The sequence below is a fragment of the Centropristis striata genome, chromosome 21, assembly GCF_030273125.1.
Source record: "Centropristis striata isolate RG_2023a ecotype Rhode Island chromosome 21, C.striata_1.0, whole genome shotgun sequence".
NCBI lineage: Eukaryota > Metazoa > Chordata > Actinopteri > Perciformes > Serranidae > Centropristis > Centropristis striata.
Window position 1 is genome coordinate 3,535,067 of NC_081537.1, and position 18,943 is coordinate 3,554,009.

The 18,943-nt window shown below is 37.0% G+C and overlaps 1 protein-coding gene across 1 annotated transcript; it reads left to right on the forward strand.

The window, feature by feature from the left end:
* The first annotated feature begins 2,254 nt into the window (after positions 1-2,254).
* On the forward strand, positions 2,255-9,173 carry LOC131959066 (C-type lectin domain family 4 member M-like). Its single transcript, XM_059324170.1, has 6 exons — positions 2,255-2,347; positions 3,043-3,132; positions 3,886-3,958; positions 6,435-6,579; positions 6,670-6,770; positions 8,744-9,173. Exons 1-6 carry the CDS (start codon positions 2,281-2,283, stop codon positions 8,889-8,891), a joined length of 624 nt encoding a protein of 207 aa, XP_059180153.1. The 5' UTR covers positions 2,255-2,280; the 3' UTR covers positions 8,892-9,173.
* The last annotated feature ends 9,770 nt before the right edge of the window (positions 9,174-18,943 follow it).

Genomic DNA, 18,943 nt, shown 5'->3' on the forward strand with positions numbered 1-18,943 from the left:
GTGTGTTCTCTTTTTTATGTGTTTTTTGTAATAAAAAAATTGTGTGTGGTTTTTAAAAAAATGTTTTTTGTGTGTTCAAAATGTTGATCCAGTAAGTCAAAATGAAAAAAATAACAGTCAGGTCATATAGGTGAGGTCATGGTAAAGACTTTTAAGTGGTTTATACAGGCAGAATGAAAAGGAGTCAAAAACCAACAAAATAGCCCCAAACTCCAAAGTTTAATACTGATACTTATTAATCTTTACTCAAAGCTAGGCTAAGAAAATGACTTTCATCAGTTTTTAGAACATCAGTACATCTCAGCAAAGCAGAAAGGTTTGTCTGTGCTGTGATTTCTGTCTGTCACCACTAGATGTCAGGATTGAAACATAAACTTTCTGCTTCATTCATCTCTTCCCTTACCATCTTATTTTCTCTCTCATCGTCTCCTTCTTTAGTCTCCCTTTTCATCTTCTTCCTTTTCTTCACTTCCCCTCTTTTCACATCCTATGATGTCTTTTCTGTTGTATTGTCTCTTCTCAGATCTTTACCCTTCCTTCCTGGTACCCTAAATGTTAGTGGAAGTGACCTTTCAACTCAATTAGCTATTTTTCCACTCCATGCCTTCACCAAAATAGGTTTTACATTTACAAACGTTTTAAATGAACTGTAGTGTAAACAACAACCAACATATTTACATGAATAAAAATAAATTTGTACATGAAATTCCCAGTGCAGCCAAAGAAATTTACTGACTTGAAGCTGACTCAATGAAGGACCCAAAAATATCTTTCATACTGAACATATTGCTGGGCAGCTTCTTGTCTGTTCAGTCTGTCAAGCCTTTAGAACCAGTGTTTCCCACAGGATTTATTTTTGTCCAAAATTTTTGCCCTAAAAGCCTAAATTTGGTGCCTCTCACACATTCTAATGCCACTATTCCATCTTAATCATTGCATTTTTTTATGAATTATTGTAAAGGATAATAAGGGTTCTTCTATGTTTTATTTAAGGTGTCAGAATTGTGTGGTGGATTCTGCTAACACTTCCATGTGCTCTTATTTCGAAAGCTACATGTGTTTGCTTTTATTTTGAAGGCGGGTCTAAGACGTTCTTACCGTAACGCCTTATGGTGTGTTATATTAACACTGAAAGTGGCAGAAAAAAAACTAAATTACTTAAATAAGACACAAAATGACCAAAAAAGACACAAAATGACAAAAAAGACACAAAATTACAAAAAAAAAGACACAGAATTACAAAAAAAGACAGAAAAATTATTTTAAAAAGACACAAAATTATTAAAAATATCCCCCCGTCCCTAGTACCATCTGTGCACATGGTTGTGTTGGAGTTAAAGAACCTATTTTACTCCATAAAGCCATAACAGGGGAATATATTGCTTATGAAGGATTTTTTAAAAAGGTAGTTTGGGCTTATGCCATTAACACTTAAACACTTGAGGGGAACAATGTTATTTTGGATGAATGGATTTGAAGAAACACTTCAGTATTACAGTAATTCAAACAATACATACTTTGTTAAAACTGCTGATTTCAATCAAAGCAGATCAAAGATGTTCACTGACTGGAGTGGAAAACGTTCAGTACACTGTAAAAAAAGAGAAAACAACTGTTGTTTTTACGGTAAAAACCGGCAGCTGTGGTTGCCAGAACTTTACCGTAATAATAAAGTTTTGATTGATTACTGTCATGGTTTAGCAGTTTTTCACCCTAAAATCTGAAGACATTTTTTATATCGTCACGAGGGCCGCAATTGGCCCGCGGGCCGCGAGTTTGAGACCCATGGTCTACATATTGTTGTGTTTTACTCTTTTACATTGTATTTGTTTGTCTGGTTTTTGCTTTTTCATGTCACCTTTTTAAAAAAGCATTTTGTACTCAAAAGTGCGGTGTAAATAAATAAATGTTTGATATTGTTGACTTACCCTCATATTCATCAGTTTTTACTAACCTTTACTAACCCACCAAAATAATTAATCTCAGTTATTGCGGATCTTAACTGACAAATAAAACCAGAACACCTTTTATGGAGAGAGAATAAATACATATGGGTATAACAGGATATGACGGATTTTTACACGAGTGACTCAACCTGCAACTTCTCCAATTGAGGTCTGATGCAGAGATAAAACTAAATGTTCATTACAGTGCAGAACACACTCTGAAAGTGTGAAGAGGAAGACGCACCAACACAGCAAATCTAACACCTTAAGAGTGTTCTGAAATAATTTAATGGTAGAAGAATATTGATGTGTTTGTGCCACTTGAAGCCGCTTCATGAAAATGTCGGAGGAAATCACTTATGAAAACGATGGAACTTTCAGCAACCAACAAAGACGTACAGGTAAGAAAATCCTTTTTTTTTTTTTTTATTCCATTAAAGCGTCTTGTTTTAACCCTCTGGAGTCTCCAAAAGCAATTTAATTATTTTTACTGAGCATGATAGTGTTTTGAAAGTAAAAAATTGATTCCAAATCACATTTTATGTTGAACTAAAGGACTAAAAAAGGACACTAAAAGACACAAAATGACCAAAAAAGACAAAATGACCAAAAAAGACACGACAAGACATGAAAATGTTTCAAAAATGGACAAAATAGCCCAAGACTCCATAGAGTTAAGATCTTGTTACTAAGTAATGACAATTAAAATCACCCGTGTTCTTCAGACTTTTACAGTTTTATGAAACAGAATAGATCAGATTTGTAGAGATTTTTTCAGTTAGTACACATACATATTTTGGTCAGATTAAAGAATCCTTTGTCAAGTATTCTGTTGTTGTCAATGTTTTCACATTTGCCTTAAATTGTACTAACTTGTATCCAGATTCACACTAAAATATACAATAAACTTTTGGAATAAGGCTTAAAATGACTCCAACAAATGTTTTACATATATTGAATCAGAGTAGAAGATGAAAATTGTTTCAATAGTTGTTGTTTTTTTGCTCCACATAACAATCATCAGGCCTTGCTGCCCAAAAATTATAATATTGGTGGGTTGTTTTTTTAAATGTTTCTTTCTGATTTCTGCACACAGGGGGAAATCTGTTCTGGCTTGTTTTCCTGAGCTTTGGACTCTTGTGTGTCCTTCAAGCTTCTCTCAACATTTCACTGCGCTTCACTCTCTGTGAGTTAAATTGTGTCTCCACATTTCACACTTACAATCTTATTATTATTATTAGGGCCACGGGGCAATTGCACCAAGCAATGGCCCCTTGTGGTTTGAATTGAAAAACTCAAAAGCAGAGTCTCTTTACCAGAAATCATGATGCGGTTAATTAATTACCAAATCAAAAATACTGGAGCACCAAATTCCTTTCTGAGAACAGTCTGTACCAAGTCTGGGTTCAAGTGGGATCACTCTACTGAGACTGTCATAATATTATGTATTATGTATTGTATTATTACATACAGTAACATATTATTGTGCAAAGATTGTTGGGTTGTGCCAGAGAAGTAGTGGTTTGTCATCAGCCTCATAACGAGTCAAGTTGAGGGCAGTTGTGTAACAGAAGGAAGTTCAGCTTTAAATATAGAAATAAAACATCCTGTTGAGAACTGCTGAGAAGATCATTATCAAATTAAAAGATAGCAAAAATTACAGTCAAAGGTCAAGAGTTCTGAGTTTTTCTTTATCTCTTGCCTTAAAAGATTTTTTTTATCCAAGTTAAAAGCATGTTTCTTTTTAAACATTATAAACATGTCTGTAATCTGTTTTTTTTTTTTTTTATCTCTCTGTTCATGACTTCTCTTCATGTTAAAGGAATCTCACTTTTTTTTACAAGAATATCCAAACACTAATGAGGGAGATACTCTTTTGAATAGATTTTGTTTGCGTTAAAATGTGTTTATCTTTCTGCTCTCTCTGATCGCTCTGAAGATAAGACAGGAAAGGCCATTTTAAAGAACGTGACCGAAGAGAGAGACGAGTTAAAGACAAAGCTGGCTGTCTTTGGTGAGTAAAACTAAATACATTTTTAATTTCTATTTAATTTTTCAGTTTTTCTTTTTTACCTGGGTTATAGTCAGTGTATAATATTACAAACTAGAAAATTTCTAAAGAAATTTTGATGATGTGCTTGCCTCTGGATCGTCATTCTCGTGGCTTATCAAAAGGGGTGGGGTAATCACTCACCAGTTAAACAGGGACACTCTGCTGAGTTCACAGACACCTCATACAAGTCTCTAGGACAAACAGTTCACAAGTTAGTAAAAGGGGCGGGGCTAATAAAAAGGGGCGGGGTAATCAATCACCAGTTAAACAGGGACTCTATGCCGAGTAATCTGACACCTTATACAAGTTTCTAGGACAAACAGTTCATTGGTTATGAAAGGGGGCGTGGCTAATCAAAAAGGGCGGGAATTTATGAAATATTGTTATGTAGAACTGGTCAGTGATGAACCATCATCATGCATGACAAGTTTGAGGCAGATTGGACAATGTATGGTCAAGTTATAAGGTCTCATGTTTTATGAAGAAATGCCATGTCTGTTGAGTTAGAGTGAACTGACAGTTAGGGAGGCTTTGGTAGCTAAGCAACCAGGTGGCCAGGTGGAGTCGACCAATCAGAGTAGAGCAATCAACTGAAATTAACTGCTGTTGGAGACACTTCCGCAGACAGAGGTGGACAGAGTGGAATTTCTGTCCTCGAACAGAAAGCATTTTTGGCAAAACCATAATACTTATCATTGATCCGACTTCACTTTGAGCGTCCTGAGTTCTTCCTGAACGTCTACATACGGTTTTTTTTTAAAGAAAAATTAAAAAATAGCTTTTTTAGAGCGATCTAAAAAAACTGTTACATCTACTTTTTTCAGAAATCATTCTGCATTTTGTAGTCTGTAGTCGACCGAAAAATGACACGGAAGAATAAACGGAAGAATAAAAATGTATCTGTAACTTTAATCACATCAAAGTTCAAAGGCAATCAGATCACAGCAATCAACAGAATTAACTGACACCTGTTCCGGCTTCAGTGACAGCAGCCAGAGGTGGACAGACTGGAATTTCTGGCCTCGAACAGAAAGCATTTTTGGCAAAACCATAATACCTATCATTGATCCGACTTTACTTTGAGCTTCCTGAGTTGTTCCTGAACGTCTACATGTTTGGTTTTTTTTAGAAAAATGAAAAAATAGCTTTGTTAGAGCAATCTAAAAAAAATGTTACATCTCCCTTTTTCAGAAATCTTCCAGCGTTTTTAATATGGGAGCCAATGAGGCTGTTGGTGCATGTTGGTGGATTATCTGTGCGTCCTACGCTCAAACTATAACTCCGACAGCTTTACCAGAGGATTGTGAGGGAGAAGACTAATTTTCCTACGTTTCTATGTATAAATTATTTCTGTAGAGTGGAATTTGTGGCCTGGAGCCCAGTTTTCAAATTTATTTTTTGACAATTTCGTCTCTCCCTCTACACTCTGGCGATGATGTCACACACTCTGACACGAACATTCCGTGCAATACACACCCATTATAATCTCAGAATTTCTCCAAAGATGATCATGGTCATTGAACAGGGATTGATAAAAAACTATTTGACCTATCGAAACGTGGATTAATACACCGATACACAAGACTTGTGTCTACTGTTTAAAGTTTAAATGGAGTCTCTAGGTGAAATTATGCCGGAGAAGTAGACGTTTAAAAAACTCCAATTATTGTTCTTTTTCGCTCTTTTTTTTCCGGCCGTCCCATTCACTTCAATGCAAAATTTTGGGCAGTTTTTCGCGACTTAAGTACAAGCACTGGTCCCTACAGCTACTGCTGTATGGGACCAGTGCTCGGTGCGATTGCCCCGTGGCCCTAATTATGTCTATCTGTGCAATTACAGATGTCTCTTTCCGAATGTAATGTAATGCAATTATATCTTTCTGGGCCCCATGGCATCATGTGACAGACCTGGAAATAGTAATTCCACCATTCAACAAATCCTCCTCTCTACACTCACTGAGCTGTGTAACTTTGTAATGTTTCTCTGTAACGTTATAAATGTTTAAAAAGAAAAGTCTGGTGTTTTTATCTTTGTTCATGATTTCCCTTCATGCAAAAGGAATCTCACTTATTTTACAAGAATATCCAAACACAAATGAGGAAGATATTCTTATGCTAAAATCATACTAAAATATTGTTTGCCCTTAGTGTTATATCAGGCTGTTAGTTGTTCTCCAGTCAAAATAGCAACCTGATATATCCTCAGTTTTGAATCACAGTTAAAATGTGTTTATCTTTCTGCTCTCTCAGAGGACATTTTAAGGAACTTGACTGAAGAGAGAGACGAGTTAAAGGGAGCTGGCTTCTTCTGTTATTTCTTCTTGTCTGGGTTTCATTTGGTGTAAAATATTGCATTTTATACTATATAATTACTAGATAATAATACTAGATAATATGTGTATTCACCTCAATCCGTTTGTTATCTCCAATCCCATCTCCTAAATATTTCCGCCAAGGATGGGAGCATTTCAACGGTAGTTACTACTACATTTCCTCATCGATGAAATCCTGGCAGGACAGCAGAAGTGACTGTCAGCAGAGAGACGCAGACCTGCTGATCATCAACAGCAAAGAAGAGCAGGTGTGTGTGTGTGTGTGTGTGTGTTTATGAATCTGTGTGTCAAAAGAAGCTGTGAGAAACTGTGACACTGTGTTTCTCTTTGTGAACAAGGAATTCATAAGACGTTTCCGAATGCGCACCTGGATTGGACTGACTGACCGAGACACAGAGGGAGTGTGGAAATGGGTGGATGGGAGTCCGCTGACCACAAGGTTCACATATTATTTTCTGAACCTGGTCTCACAGGAATCCGTGAAATAGCCACGGATTTGCTTAACTCAAAATCCGTGAAATAGCCACGGAATCAGTCAAATTACCGTGAAACTGACACGGATTTCACTACAATGCAAGTTAATGACATATCATATATCATATCCCGTAGTCATATCCTGTGGCTATTCCATGGATATTTGTTCCTATTGGTTTGTTCCAAGTCACGTGACTTTCAAGGTCCCGGCGGTCAGAACAAAAAACATGGCGGACAGTTCTCTCATTTTTAGTGAAAAAATCTAGCCTGGGTATACCCAGACTGCCTTGCGCGCTCGAATTTAATTTCGAACCTCCAGGCAGTCTGGCAACTAAGCCAGTTTCGTAGCCCTGTTTTAGGGATCCAATCACAGAGCGGGGAGGGACGGTGAGACGATGACGCGTACTGCTCGGCACTTGGAAGCTTTCCGGATCCAACATGGCTGCTGCAGACGCGAAACTCTCTATAGCTGCAGATGGTGTTTTAAATAGTTTAGAGCGAAAGTTGAAAGGCGAAAGGTCTCTCGGCGGCTCCGCTGAGATCACCGGCGTTATGGTAGCGGGGCTATTAGCGTCGCTAGCGGCTATTAGCGCCACTAGCGGCTAATAGCTATTAGCGGCTAATAGCTATTAGCGTCGCTACCGCGGACAGCGGAGCCGCCAAGAGGCCCGCAGCAGCTTGTTTATTGCCCATAAAATCAGTGGATGTGTGTGGCTGAATGACATGAGGGGGAATAAAGCGTGAAAATAAATAATCTTGCAGAAAGCGAGAACTGGAGAAGCAAAGCAGCAAACAACACTCTCTCACAGACACACACACAACAAACATCCATTTCTGTTGCTCTACTACGTCATCTGGTATAACTGATCTGATTGGCTAAGAGCTAACTACAGACGCTTTGATAGACATTCTAAACGTCCAATAAACGGCTCTGGAGGATCGTAAACCACACCTCCTCTACGGAGAAATAAACAGCAGGTGTCCAGACCTAATCTCCAATGAGATTTGGTCTGGTGTTAGCCAGGCTAGAAAAAATCAATATTTTGACTTAGTTTCTGCATAAAAATGGATTTTGATCACATTTCTAGCGAGAAATATATGTTTTATTTTCTTAATATTCACTCAGTGAATGAACATTATCACTTTGTATGTTGGAATAGCCACGGGATATGACTGTCATTAACTTGCATTGTAGCCAAATCCGTGTCAGTTTCACGGAAATTTGAGTGTGATTCCTGTGAGACCAGGTTGTATTTTTTTAGCACTCTCTAATAAATCTGCATCACAGCATGAGAAAAGCTTGCTTGAAACACCAAATTCGCATAAAAGTTTTTACGCTCGCCTGAGGTGTTTTTTTTCTTCTTTTTTGATAAATAGTGTATGTAATTGGCAGATGGAAACATTTTGTCCGAATAAGTTCTGACGTAGCGAATATTTAACTCACATAACTGATGAGCTGCTTTCTGACATGAAAGAACAATTATAAGTTGACCAATTTAATCCATTTCCTGAAGACTCTCTATTTTCTCTCGTGCGAGGCCAAAGTTATTAAGAAAAATTCGTATTCTGTAGAGAAAAGTAATAGCACACTGATCTCGATCAAACCGCATGTTTTGACATATAATTTGTCCTGCAACTCTTCAAGTTGTAGGACTAGTAGCGGGACGAAATTGCGTCCGGAAGAGGAAGAAGAAGAAATCCACAGTATAACAGTAGTGCAGCACTGGTCCCTACAGCTATTGCTGTATGGGACCAGTGCTCGGTGCGATTGACCCGAGGCCCTAATTATTACTTACATATTAAATTACCGTATCAATGTCAACAGACCACTGTGACTATAAGTTATTGTTTTAATTTGGCCATTCACTGCTTTTTTTAAATTAAAAAATAATATTTTTTGTCTTTCTCTGCTAAAAGCGCATTTGTTTCTGGTTTCAGGTTCTGGTTCGATGGAGAACCCAACTCTCACCAAGGCAAAAACGAAGACTGTGCTCTCACAAATTACTACGGTTACAAAAACAGCTGGAATGATTTCGATTGTGACAGTGAAAACTTTTGGATGTGTGAGAAGAAAATGGCGCATTGACTCCATAACACCTGAACCTGAGATAGCAGGTCAACAGCCGATGACACATAGAAGTCAACCTATTAATTAAAATGATAGAAGGTGGAAGTCTAGAAGCATTTAATTGAGTTGTTGCATCAATTCTTGTGTTGATACTTTTGTTTGGACAGATTTGGTGCCAAATGTGACGACTCGAAAATGTATTTAAAAATGGTCAAATGTCAGAATGATACTGTTATTTTCAAGTTTTATATATATATATATATATATAAATATATATGCAGTTTCCAGAACAGAAGTGCTCCAGGAGGTACATTTTTAGTTGAAAATAACATATATATATATATATATATACATATATATATATATACATATATATGTATATCTGCTGCCCCCGCGACCCGGCCCCGGATAAGAAAATAAGAAAATGGATATCCATCCATCCATCCATGTTCTTATATATATATGTATATATATATATATATATATATATATATATATATATACATATATATATATTGTATTTTATTATATTTTATTACCATGCATGCAATCTCTCTTCTGCCAACACCTTAGCAGTTTTGTATACATTAACAGTAAATGAACAGAAGTAAATATATAGTTTTAGATAAATAGTGGACTTTACCGTAATAAATACGGTAGAACTTTTTTAATACTACGGTAAAAAGATATCGACACTGTTGATTTCACGATTAAGATTCCCATTTTATTCCATTTTTTACCGTATAAATAAAAAGTTTTTCCAACAAAAGAAACACGGTTCTGCCATATAATTGAGAAGAAAATATTTTTTTTGAAATTAAATGTCGCATAAATTAAAGATTTTACCATTAAATATTACTGTATATTTTTGTTAGAGATATGGTGTTTAGTACATTTAACAGTGAAAAAAGTATTTTTTTTTTTTACAAAAGATAAATGCAAAAATTACAGTGATGCTTACATTATATTTTTGTTACAAACACCGTGCCAGTATTTTTCTTGTTTGGAATATTTTGTGTGTGGTTTTGTGTTTTTTTTATGTGTTATTATATGTTTTTTATTATTATTTTTGTTTTTTAATGTGTTTTTGTGATTTTTGTAAAAAAAAAAAATATGGGGGGGGGGGGGGGGGGGGTGTTTGTAATTTCTTTGTGGGTTTTTATTTGGGGTTTTTTGCAATTTGTGTAAAAAAACATATGTTTTTGGTGTTTTGAGTGTTTTTTGTATTATTTTGGGTGTGTTTTTGGTGTGTTCTCTTTTTTATGTTTTTTGTAATAAAAAAATTGGGTGTGGTTTTTAAAAAATGTTTTTTGTGTGTTCAAAATGTTGATCCAGTAAGTCAAAATGAAAAAAATAACAGTCAGGTCATATAGGTGAGGTCATGGTAAAGATTTTTATGTGGTTTATATACAGGCAGAATGAAAAGGAGTCAAAAAACGACAAAATAGCCCCAAACTCCAAAGTTTAATACAGATACTTATTAATCTTTACTCAAAGCTAGGCTAAGAAAATGACTTTCATCAGTTTTTAAAACATCAGTACGTCTCAGCAAAGCAGAAAGGTTTGTCTGTGCTGTGATTTCTGTCTGTCACCACTAGATGTCAGGATTGAAACATAAACTTTCTGCTTCATTCATCTCTTCCCTTGCCATCTTATTTTCTCTCTCATCGTCTCCTTCTTTAGTCTCCCTTTTCATCTTCTTCCTTTTCTTCACTTCCTCTCTTTTCACATCCTATCATGTCTTTTCTGTTGTATTGTCTCTTTTCAGATCTTTACCCTTCCTTCCTGGTACCCTAAATGTTAGTGGAAGTGATCTTTCAACTTAATTAGCTATTTTTCCACTCCATGCCTTCACCAAAATATGTTTTGCATTTACCAACGTTTTAAATGAACTGCAGTGTAAACAACAACCAACATATTTAGATTAATAAAAAGAAGTTTGTACATGAAATTCCCAGTGCAGCCAAACAAATTTACTGACTTGAAGCTGACTCAATGAAGGACACAAAAACATCTCTCCTCCTTTATTACCCTCAACATACTGCTGGGAAATTTCTTTCCGGACCAAAAAAATACACAAAATTAAACTAAATTAGTGTGCTTTTGCAAGCAAGCACACAAAATTACTTTAAAAACACACAGAATTACCAAAAAAGACACAAATTTATTTTAAAAAAGACAAAGTGACCCAAAAAAAGATACAAAATGACCAAAGAAGACACAAAATGACAAACTAAATTACTTAAAAAAGAAACAAAATGACCAAAAAAGGACACAGAATTATTTTTTAAAAAGACGCACAATTATTAAAAAAAGACACAAAATTATTTAAAAAAGACACAAAATTACAAAAAAAAACACAAAATTACAAAAAAATATCGTCACGAGGGCCGCAATTGGCCCACGGGCCGCGAGTTTCAGACCCATGGTCTACATATTGTTTAGTTTTACTCTTTTACATTGTATTTGTTTGTCTTGTTTTTGCTTTTTCATGTCACCTTTTTAAAAAAGCATTTTGTACTCAAAAGCGCGGTGTAAATAAATAAATGTTAACAAATGTAAATGTAAAGATACTCGTATAAAAGGATACGACGCTCCAATTATCTGAAAGTGAAGGATTTCTATTTTTACACGAGTGACTCAAACTGCAACTTCTCCAATTGAGGCCTGATGCAGAGATAAAACTAAATGTTCATTACAGTGCAGAACACACTCTGAAAGTGTGAGGAGGAAGACGCACCAACACAGCAAATCTAACACCTTAAGAGTGTTCTGAAATAATTTAATGGTAGAAGAATATTGATGTGTTTGTGCCACTTGAAGCCGCTTCATGAAAATGTCGGAGGAAATCACTTATGAAAACGATGGAACTTTCAGCAACCGACAAAGACGTAAAGGTAAGAAAATCCTTTCTTTTTTTTTAAATTCCATTAAAGCGTCTTGTTTTAACCCTCTGGAGTCTCCAAAAGCAATTTAATTTTTTTTACTGAGCATGATAAATTTGAAAGTAAAAAATAGATTCAAAATCACATTTTATGTTGAACTAAAGGACTAAAAAATACACAAAATTACCAAAAAAAGACACAAAATGACTAAAAAAAGACACAAAATGACAAAAAAGACACTAAAAGGCACAAAATGACAAAAAAAGACACTAAAAGACACAAAATGACTAAAAAAAGACATCAAAAAGACATGAAAATGTTTCATAAATGGACAAAATAGCCCAAGACTACATAGAGTTAAGATCTTGTTACTAAGTAATGACAATTAAAATCATCCGTGTTCTTCAGACTTTTACAGTTTTATGAAACAGAATAGATAAGATTTGTAGGGATTTTTTCAGTTAGCACACATACAAATTTGGTCAGATTTCCACAGATATGCTCATAAAGGATGTTTGTGATGTTGGAGCCAAAGTGGACTCCAGTATTTGTATTTGTTAGTATTCCCATTAGTTGATTAAGCAGCTACTCTTGCTTGGGTCTACAGAAGAGACTTTTATCAGCTACATTAGATAGTATCTAAAGAATCCTGTCGCCACATCATGAAAATACTTGTATAATACACCAAGCTATACAGAAAAATGCCCCAAAATAAATAAATGAAAGAAACAAAACACCGCTGCCAAGGCTAAAAAAAACCTACATGTATTCTGTTGTTGTCAATGTTTTCACATTTGCCTTAAATTGTACTAACTTTTATCCAGATTCACACTAAAATATACAATAAACTTTTGTAATTTTTGTTATTTATGTGTGTAAATAAAGAAATATATATTTTTTAAAAACGACTCCAACAAATGACAGATGTTGTACATATATTAAATCAGAGTAGAAGATGAAAATTGTTTTGATAGTTGTTGGGTTTTTGCTCCACATAACAATCATCAGGCCTTGCTGCCTAAAAATTATAATATTGGTGGGTTGTTTTTTTTAATGTTTCTTTCTGATTTCTGCACACAGGGGGAAATCTGTTCTGGCTTGTTGTCCTGAGCTTTGGACTCTTGTGTGGCCTTCAAGCTTCTCTCAACATTTCACTGCGCTTCACTCTCTGTGAGTTAAATTGTGTCTCCACATTTCACACTTACAATCTGATTATTATTATTAGGGCCAAGGGGCAATTGCACCAAGCAATGGCCCCTTGTGGTTTGAATTGAAAAACTCAAAAGCAGAGTCTCTTTACTAGAAATCATGATGCGGTTAATTAATTACCAAATCAAAAATACTGGAGCACCAAATTCCTTTCTGAGAACAGTCTGTACCAAGTCTGGGTTCAAGTGGGATCACTCTACTGAGACTGTCATAATATTATGTATTATGTATTGTATTATTACATACAATAACATATTATTGTGCAAATATTGTTTGGTTGTGCCAGAGAAGTAGTGGTTTGTCATCAGCCTCATAACGAGTCAAGTTGAGGGAAGTTGTGTAACAGAAGGAAGTTCATCTTTAAATCTAAAAATAAAACATCCTGTTGAGAACTGCTGATAAGATCATTATCAAATTAAAAGATAGCAAAAATTACAGTCAAAGATCAAGAGTTCTGAGTTTTTCTTTATCTCTTGCCTTAAAATATTTTTTTTATCCAAGTTAAAAGCATGTTTCTTTTTAAACATTATAAACATGTCTGCAATCTGTTTTTTTTTAATTTTTTATCTCTCTGTTCATGACTTCTCTTCATGTTAAAGGAATCTCACTTTTTTTTACAAGAATATCCAAACACTAATGAGGGAGATACTCTTTTGAATAGATTTTGTTTGCGTTAAAATGTGTTTATCTTTCTGCTCTCTCTGATCGCTCTGAAGATAAGACAGGAAAGGCCATTTTAAAGAACGTGACTGAAGAGAGAGACGAGTTAAAGACAAAGCTGGCTGTCTGTGGTGAGTAAAACTAAATACATTTTTAATTTCTATTTTTCTATTTGCCTCTGGATCGTCATTCTCGTGGCTTATCAAAAGGGGTGGGGTAATCACTCACCAGTTAAACAGGGACACTCTGCTGAGTTCACAGACACCTCATACAAGTCTCTAGGACAAACAGTTCACAAGTTAGTAAAAGGGGCGGGGCTAATAAAAAGGGGCGGGGTAATCAATCACCAGTTAAACAGGGACTCTATGCCGAGTAATCTGACACCTTATACAAGTTTCTAGGACAAACAGTTCATTGGTTATGAAAGGGGGCGTGGCTAATCAAAAAGGGCGGGAATTTATGAAATATTGTTATGTAGAACTGGTCAGTGATGAACCATCATCATGCATGACAAGTTTGAGGCAGATTGGACAATGTATGGTCAAGTTATAAGGTCTCATGTTTTATGAAGAAATGCCATGTCTGTTGAGTTAGAGTGAACTGACAGTTAGGGAGGCTTTGGTAGCTAAGCAACCAGGTGGCCAGGTGGAGTCGACCAATCAGAGCAGAGCAATCAACTGAAATTAACTGCTGTTGGAGACACTTCCGCAGACAGAGGTGGACAGAGTGGAATTTCTGTCCTCGAACAGAAAGCATTTTTGGCAAAACCATAATACCTATCATTGATCCGACTTCACTTTGAGCGTCCTGAGTTCTTCCTGAACGTCTACATACGTTTTTTTAAAAGAAAAATACAAAAATAGCTTTGTTAGAGCGATCTAAAAAAACTGTTACATCTACTTTTTTCAGAAATCATCCTGCATTTTGTAGTCGGTAGTCGACCGAAAAATGACACGGAAGAAACGGAAGAATAAACGGAAGAATAAAAATAGTCCCGGTGAATAGTAGTTAGTCTGCTTTTGCAAGCAAGCGCACAAAACTAGAAACTGTCCTCTGGGGAAATTCTGAAAGGGCCACGGGGGCTACTGCCAGTGTGTGTACACTATGATGAGATTCTTCAGAGATTTCAAACTATGCCCTTTAACCTCAAAATGTGTGTGTGTGTGTGTGTGTGTGTGTGAGTGAGTGTGTGAAACGTGTATCTGGAGGACTGTGCACGCTTACGCGTGCATTTGTGTGTGTGTGTAGCGAAAATCGCATAAAGTTACCTGTGTGTGTGTGTGTGTGTGTAAGTGTGTGTAATTAAAATCACAAAAAGTTACCTGTGTGTTTGTGTGTGTGTGTGTGTGTGTGTGTGTGTGTGTGTATGAGGGGTATTTTATGCCAGCACACTATACTTAAACGCCTAGAATGCGTCGCCTGTGCCAGCATAAAGTCTGATTAATAGGCGTGCTTACAGACACGCGTATTGCGAGTACACCAGATAACATGGGTGACGGGTGAAAAGTGCCACGAGCGAACGTAGTGGACGCCTGTGTGTGTGTGTAACGCGTGTACACCTATAACAGTTCAGCTGTTACACAGAGTCTCAGCTTCATACGGGGTTGTGAAAGCAGAACTTATAGATGAACTCCAAGCCCCCACAGAGCTGTCAGGATATTTCTATCATTTTCAGGCCCGTTTTTATTTTCTTGATGATATTTAATGATAGCAAGGGTGGAAGGGATAATTAAAATAATTTCAGCTACTTAAAAATAGTAATAGGCTACTAAAGTGCGACGCTCACAGCCAGTTCCCAGTTCGCTCTTGGACATACAGTTCATTACGCATCAGCTGTAATGTACAAATTGAATATTAAGTAGCCATGCGGACCTGTCCAATGAATAAGGATGCTTTTTTGAGTAATTTTATGCGCTTGGACATACAGTTCATTAAGCATCAGCCGAGCATTGTCCGGTTCTGAGCTTTGTGCTCTGTGCGCGTTCTCATCAAAGGAGCTGCGATCGCGAGCAAGCTTCCCCCATATTCCAGGGATTTATTATGATGCAGCTACTGCATTGCCATGGTGATGAGATAAACAACATGAAAGTAGCTTACTTCAGAAGCGATCAGCAGCACCGGTGACCGGGCTCCGCCCGGTCAACTTCTGCCCGGCGCTCTGTATAACATGTGGCCTTCCCAAACATCAGACTCACCCGCCGGCATTAGTTTTGATTATGATTAATAATCAATAATAATAACTATGTTAATAAATGTGAACCGTGCATGGTTCAGAGAACAGTAGCCTATACTAGTGCATGATGATACTTTTCCCTCTTTTTTATGCTTGATAATAAGTATTTATTAATACAGGACTTTTTTTGTCACGCAGTGTTGACATACTAATATTAATACCATCAGTATTTCCCAGTATCTCAAACCGAGAAGGTAGTAGTAGCAGATTAACTGCGATAGCGCCATCATTGCCACTGAGAGAGGATTTACAGACGTTTCCTTTTTCTTTATCTTACTAGGATCTCGTAATTATGAGATCAGGATCTCGTAATTACGAGAAAAGGTGTCTATTTTTTTTTAATCCAGTGAATGCAATGCGCTTCCGTACACAAGCTCTCCCAACAGAGCTCTATAAAGGCTGTACACAATACAACAGTAAAGACAAAACATGCGTATCGGCTCTATCGCACGGCACAATAAATCATTTTATTGCACAAAGTGCCGACTACAGATGAACCCAAACAGTAGATAAGGTGTTAAGGAACAGCATAACATCAGACAGAATCCTCACATTAACGGCGATTGTTGTTTCAGTACCACGGACAGCTCATGCGTAACAGAACATGCGCAGATCATATCCTACAGCAACCAGTTAGTGTGGAAACCAGTAAGGACACAACACCGGCCTTTAATCTTACTGTTGTCTCACGCCAGTGTTTACTTGTACTGTTTAAGGTTGAGCCGCCAGCCGTTGTGAGAAATAAAGCACGACGCGGTGCGTCGAATGAACTGTATGTCCAAGAGCGAACTGGGAACTGGCTGTGAGCGTCGCACTTTAGTAGCCTATTACTATTTTTAAGTAGCTGAAATTATTTTAATTATCCCTTTCACCCTTGCTATCATTAAATATCATCAAGAAAATAAAAACGGGCCTGAAAATGATAGAAATATCCTGACAGCTCTGTGGGGGCTTGGAGTTCATCTATAAGTTCTGCTTTCACAACCCCGTATGAAGCTGAGACTCTGTGTAACAGCTGAACTGTTATAGGCGTACACGCGTTACACACACACACACACACACACACACAGGCGTCCACTACGTTCGCTCGTGGCACTTTTCACCCGTCACCCATGTTATCTGGTGTACTCGCAATATGCGTGTCTGTACGCCTATGTAGAATTGCACTTAACAGTCACGCGGGTCTTCATGTCACGTATTTGAGGCGTAGTTCACCCGTCACGCAGCCGTCACGTAGGCGTATGCGCAACAACGCGTGTACAGCGTCTGCGTGACGCCTACGTGACGCCTGTCTGTCCATTGAAAGTGAATGGAATTTACACGCGCACGTTAGACGTTTGATGTCATCGCATAGGCGCTGTACACGCGTTTTAGTATATTGTGCTGGCATAAAATGCCCCTCATATGTGTGTGCGCGCGTGTGTGTTTGAAGCATGTGTATGCATGTGTGAGGAGTGTGCGCGCTACGCGCATGTGTGTGTGTGTGTGTATCTGTAACTGTAATCACATCAAAGATCAAAGGCAATCAGATCAAAGCAATCAACAGAATTAACTGCCACCTGTTCCGGCTTCAGTGACAGCAGCCAGAGGTGGACAGACTGGAATTTCTGGCCTCGAACAGAAAGCATTTTTGGCAAAACCATAATACCTATCATTGATCCGACTTCACTTTGAGCGTCCTGAGTTGTTCCTGAACGTCTACATATGTTTGTTTTTTTTAGAAAAATGAAAAAATAGCTTTGTTAGAGCGATCTAAAAAAACTGTTACATCCCCCTTTTTCAGAAATCTTCCGGCGTTTTTAATATGGGAGCCAATGAGGCTGTTGGTGCATGTTGGTGGATCATCTGTGCGTCCGACGCCCAAACTATAACTCTGACAGCTTTACCAGAGGATTGTGAGGGAGAAGGCTAATTTTCCTACGTTTCTATGTATAAATTATTTCTGTAGAGTGGAATTTGTGGCCTGGAGCGCAGTTTTCAAATTTATTTTTTGACAATTTCTTCTCTCCCTCTACACTCTGGCGATGATGTCACACACTCTGACACGAACATTCCGTGCAATACACACCCATTATAATCTCAGAATTTCTCCAAAAATGATCATGGTCATTGAACAGGGATTGATAAAAAACTATATGACCTATCGAAACATGGATTAATACACCGATACACAAGACTTGTGTCTACTGTTTAAAGTTTAAATGGAGTCTCTAGGTGAAATTATGCCGGAGAAGTAGACGTTAAAAAATCTCCAATTATTCTTCTTTTTCGTTCTTTTTTTTTTCGGCCGTCCCATTCACTTCAATGCAAAATTTTGGGCAGTTTTTCGCGACTTAAGTACAAGCACTGGTCCCTACAGCTATTGCTGTATGGGACCAGTGCTCGGTGCGATTGCCCCGTGGCCCTAATTATGTCTATCTGTGCAATTACAGATGTCTCTTTCCGAATGTAATGTAATGCAATTATATCTTTCTGGGCCCCATGGCATCATGTGACAGACCTGGAAATAGTAATTCCACCATTCAACAAATCCTCCTCTCTACACTCACTGAGCTGTGTAACTTTGTAATGTTTCTCTGTAACGTCATAAATGTTTAAAAAGAAAAGTCTGGTGTTTTTATCTTTGTTCATGATTTCCCTTCATGCAAAAGGAATCTCACTTATTTTACAAGAATATCCAAACACAAATGAGGAAGATATTCTTATGCTAAAATCATACTAAGATATTGTTTGCCCTTAGTGTTATATCAGGCTGTAAGTTGTTCTCCAGTCAAAATAGCAACCTGATATACCCTCAGTTTTGAACCACAGTTAAAATGTGTTTATCTTTCTGCTCTCTCAGAGGACATTTTAAGGAACTTGACTGAAGAGAGAGACGAGTTAAAGACAAAGCTGGCTGTCTTTGGTGAGTAACACTAAATACATTTTTAATTTCTATTTATTTTTTCTGTTTTTCTTTTTTACCTGGGTTATAGTCAGTGTATAATATTACAAACTAGAAAATTTCTAAAGAAATTTTGATTGTGTGCTTGCCTCTGGATCGTCATTCTCGTGGCTTATCAAAAGGGGTGGGGTAATCACTC

Coding starts and splice junctions, on each gene's coding strand:
- LOC131959066 (XM_059324170.1), top strand. CDS start 2,281: ATGAAAATGTCGGAGGAAATCACTTATGAAAACGATGGAACTTTCAGC. Junction 2,348..3,042: donor CAACCAACAAAGACGTACAG/GTAAGAAAATCC, acceptor TTCTGCACACAG/GGGGAAATCTGTTCTGGCTT. Junction 6,580..6,669: donor TCAACAGCAAAGAAGAGCAG/GTGTGTGTGTGT, acceptor TTTGTGAACAAG/GAATTCATAAGACGTTTCCG.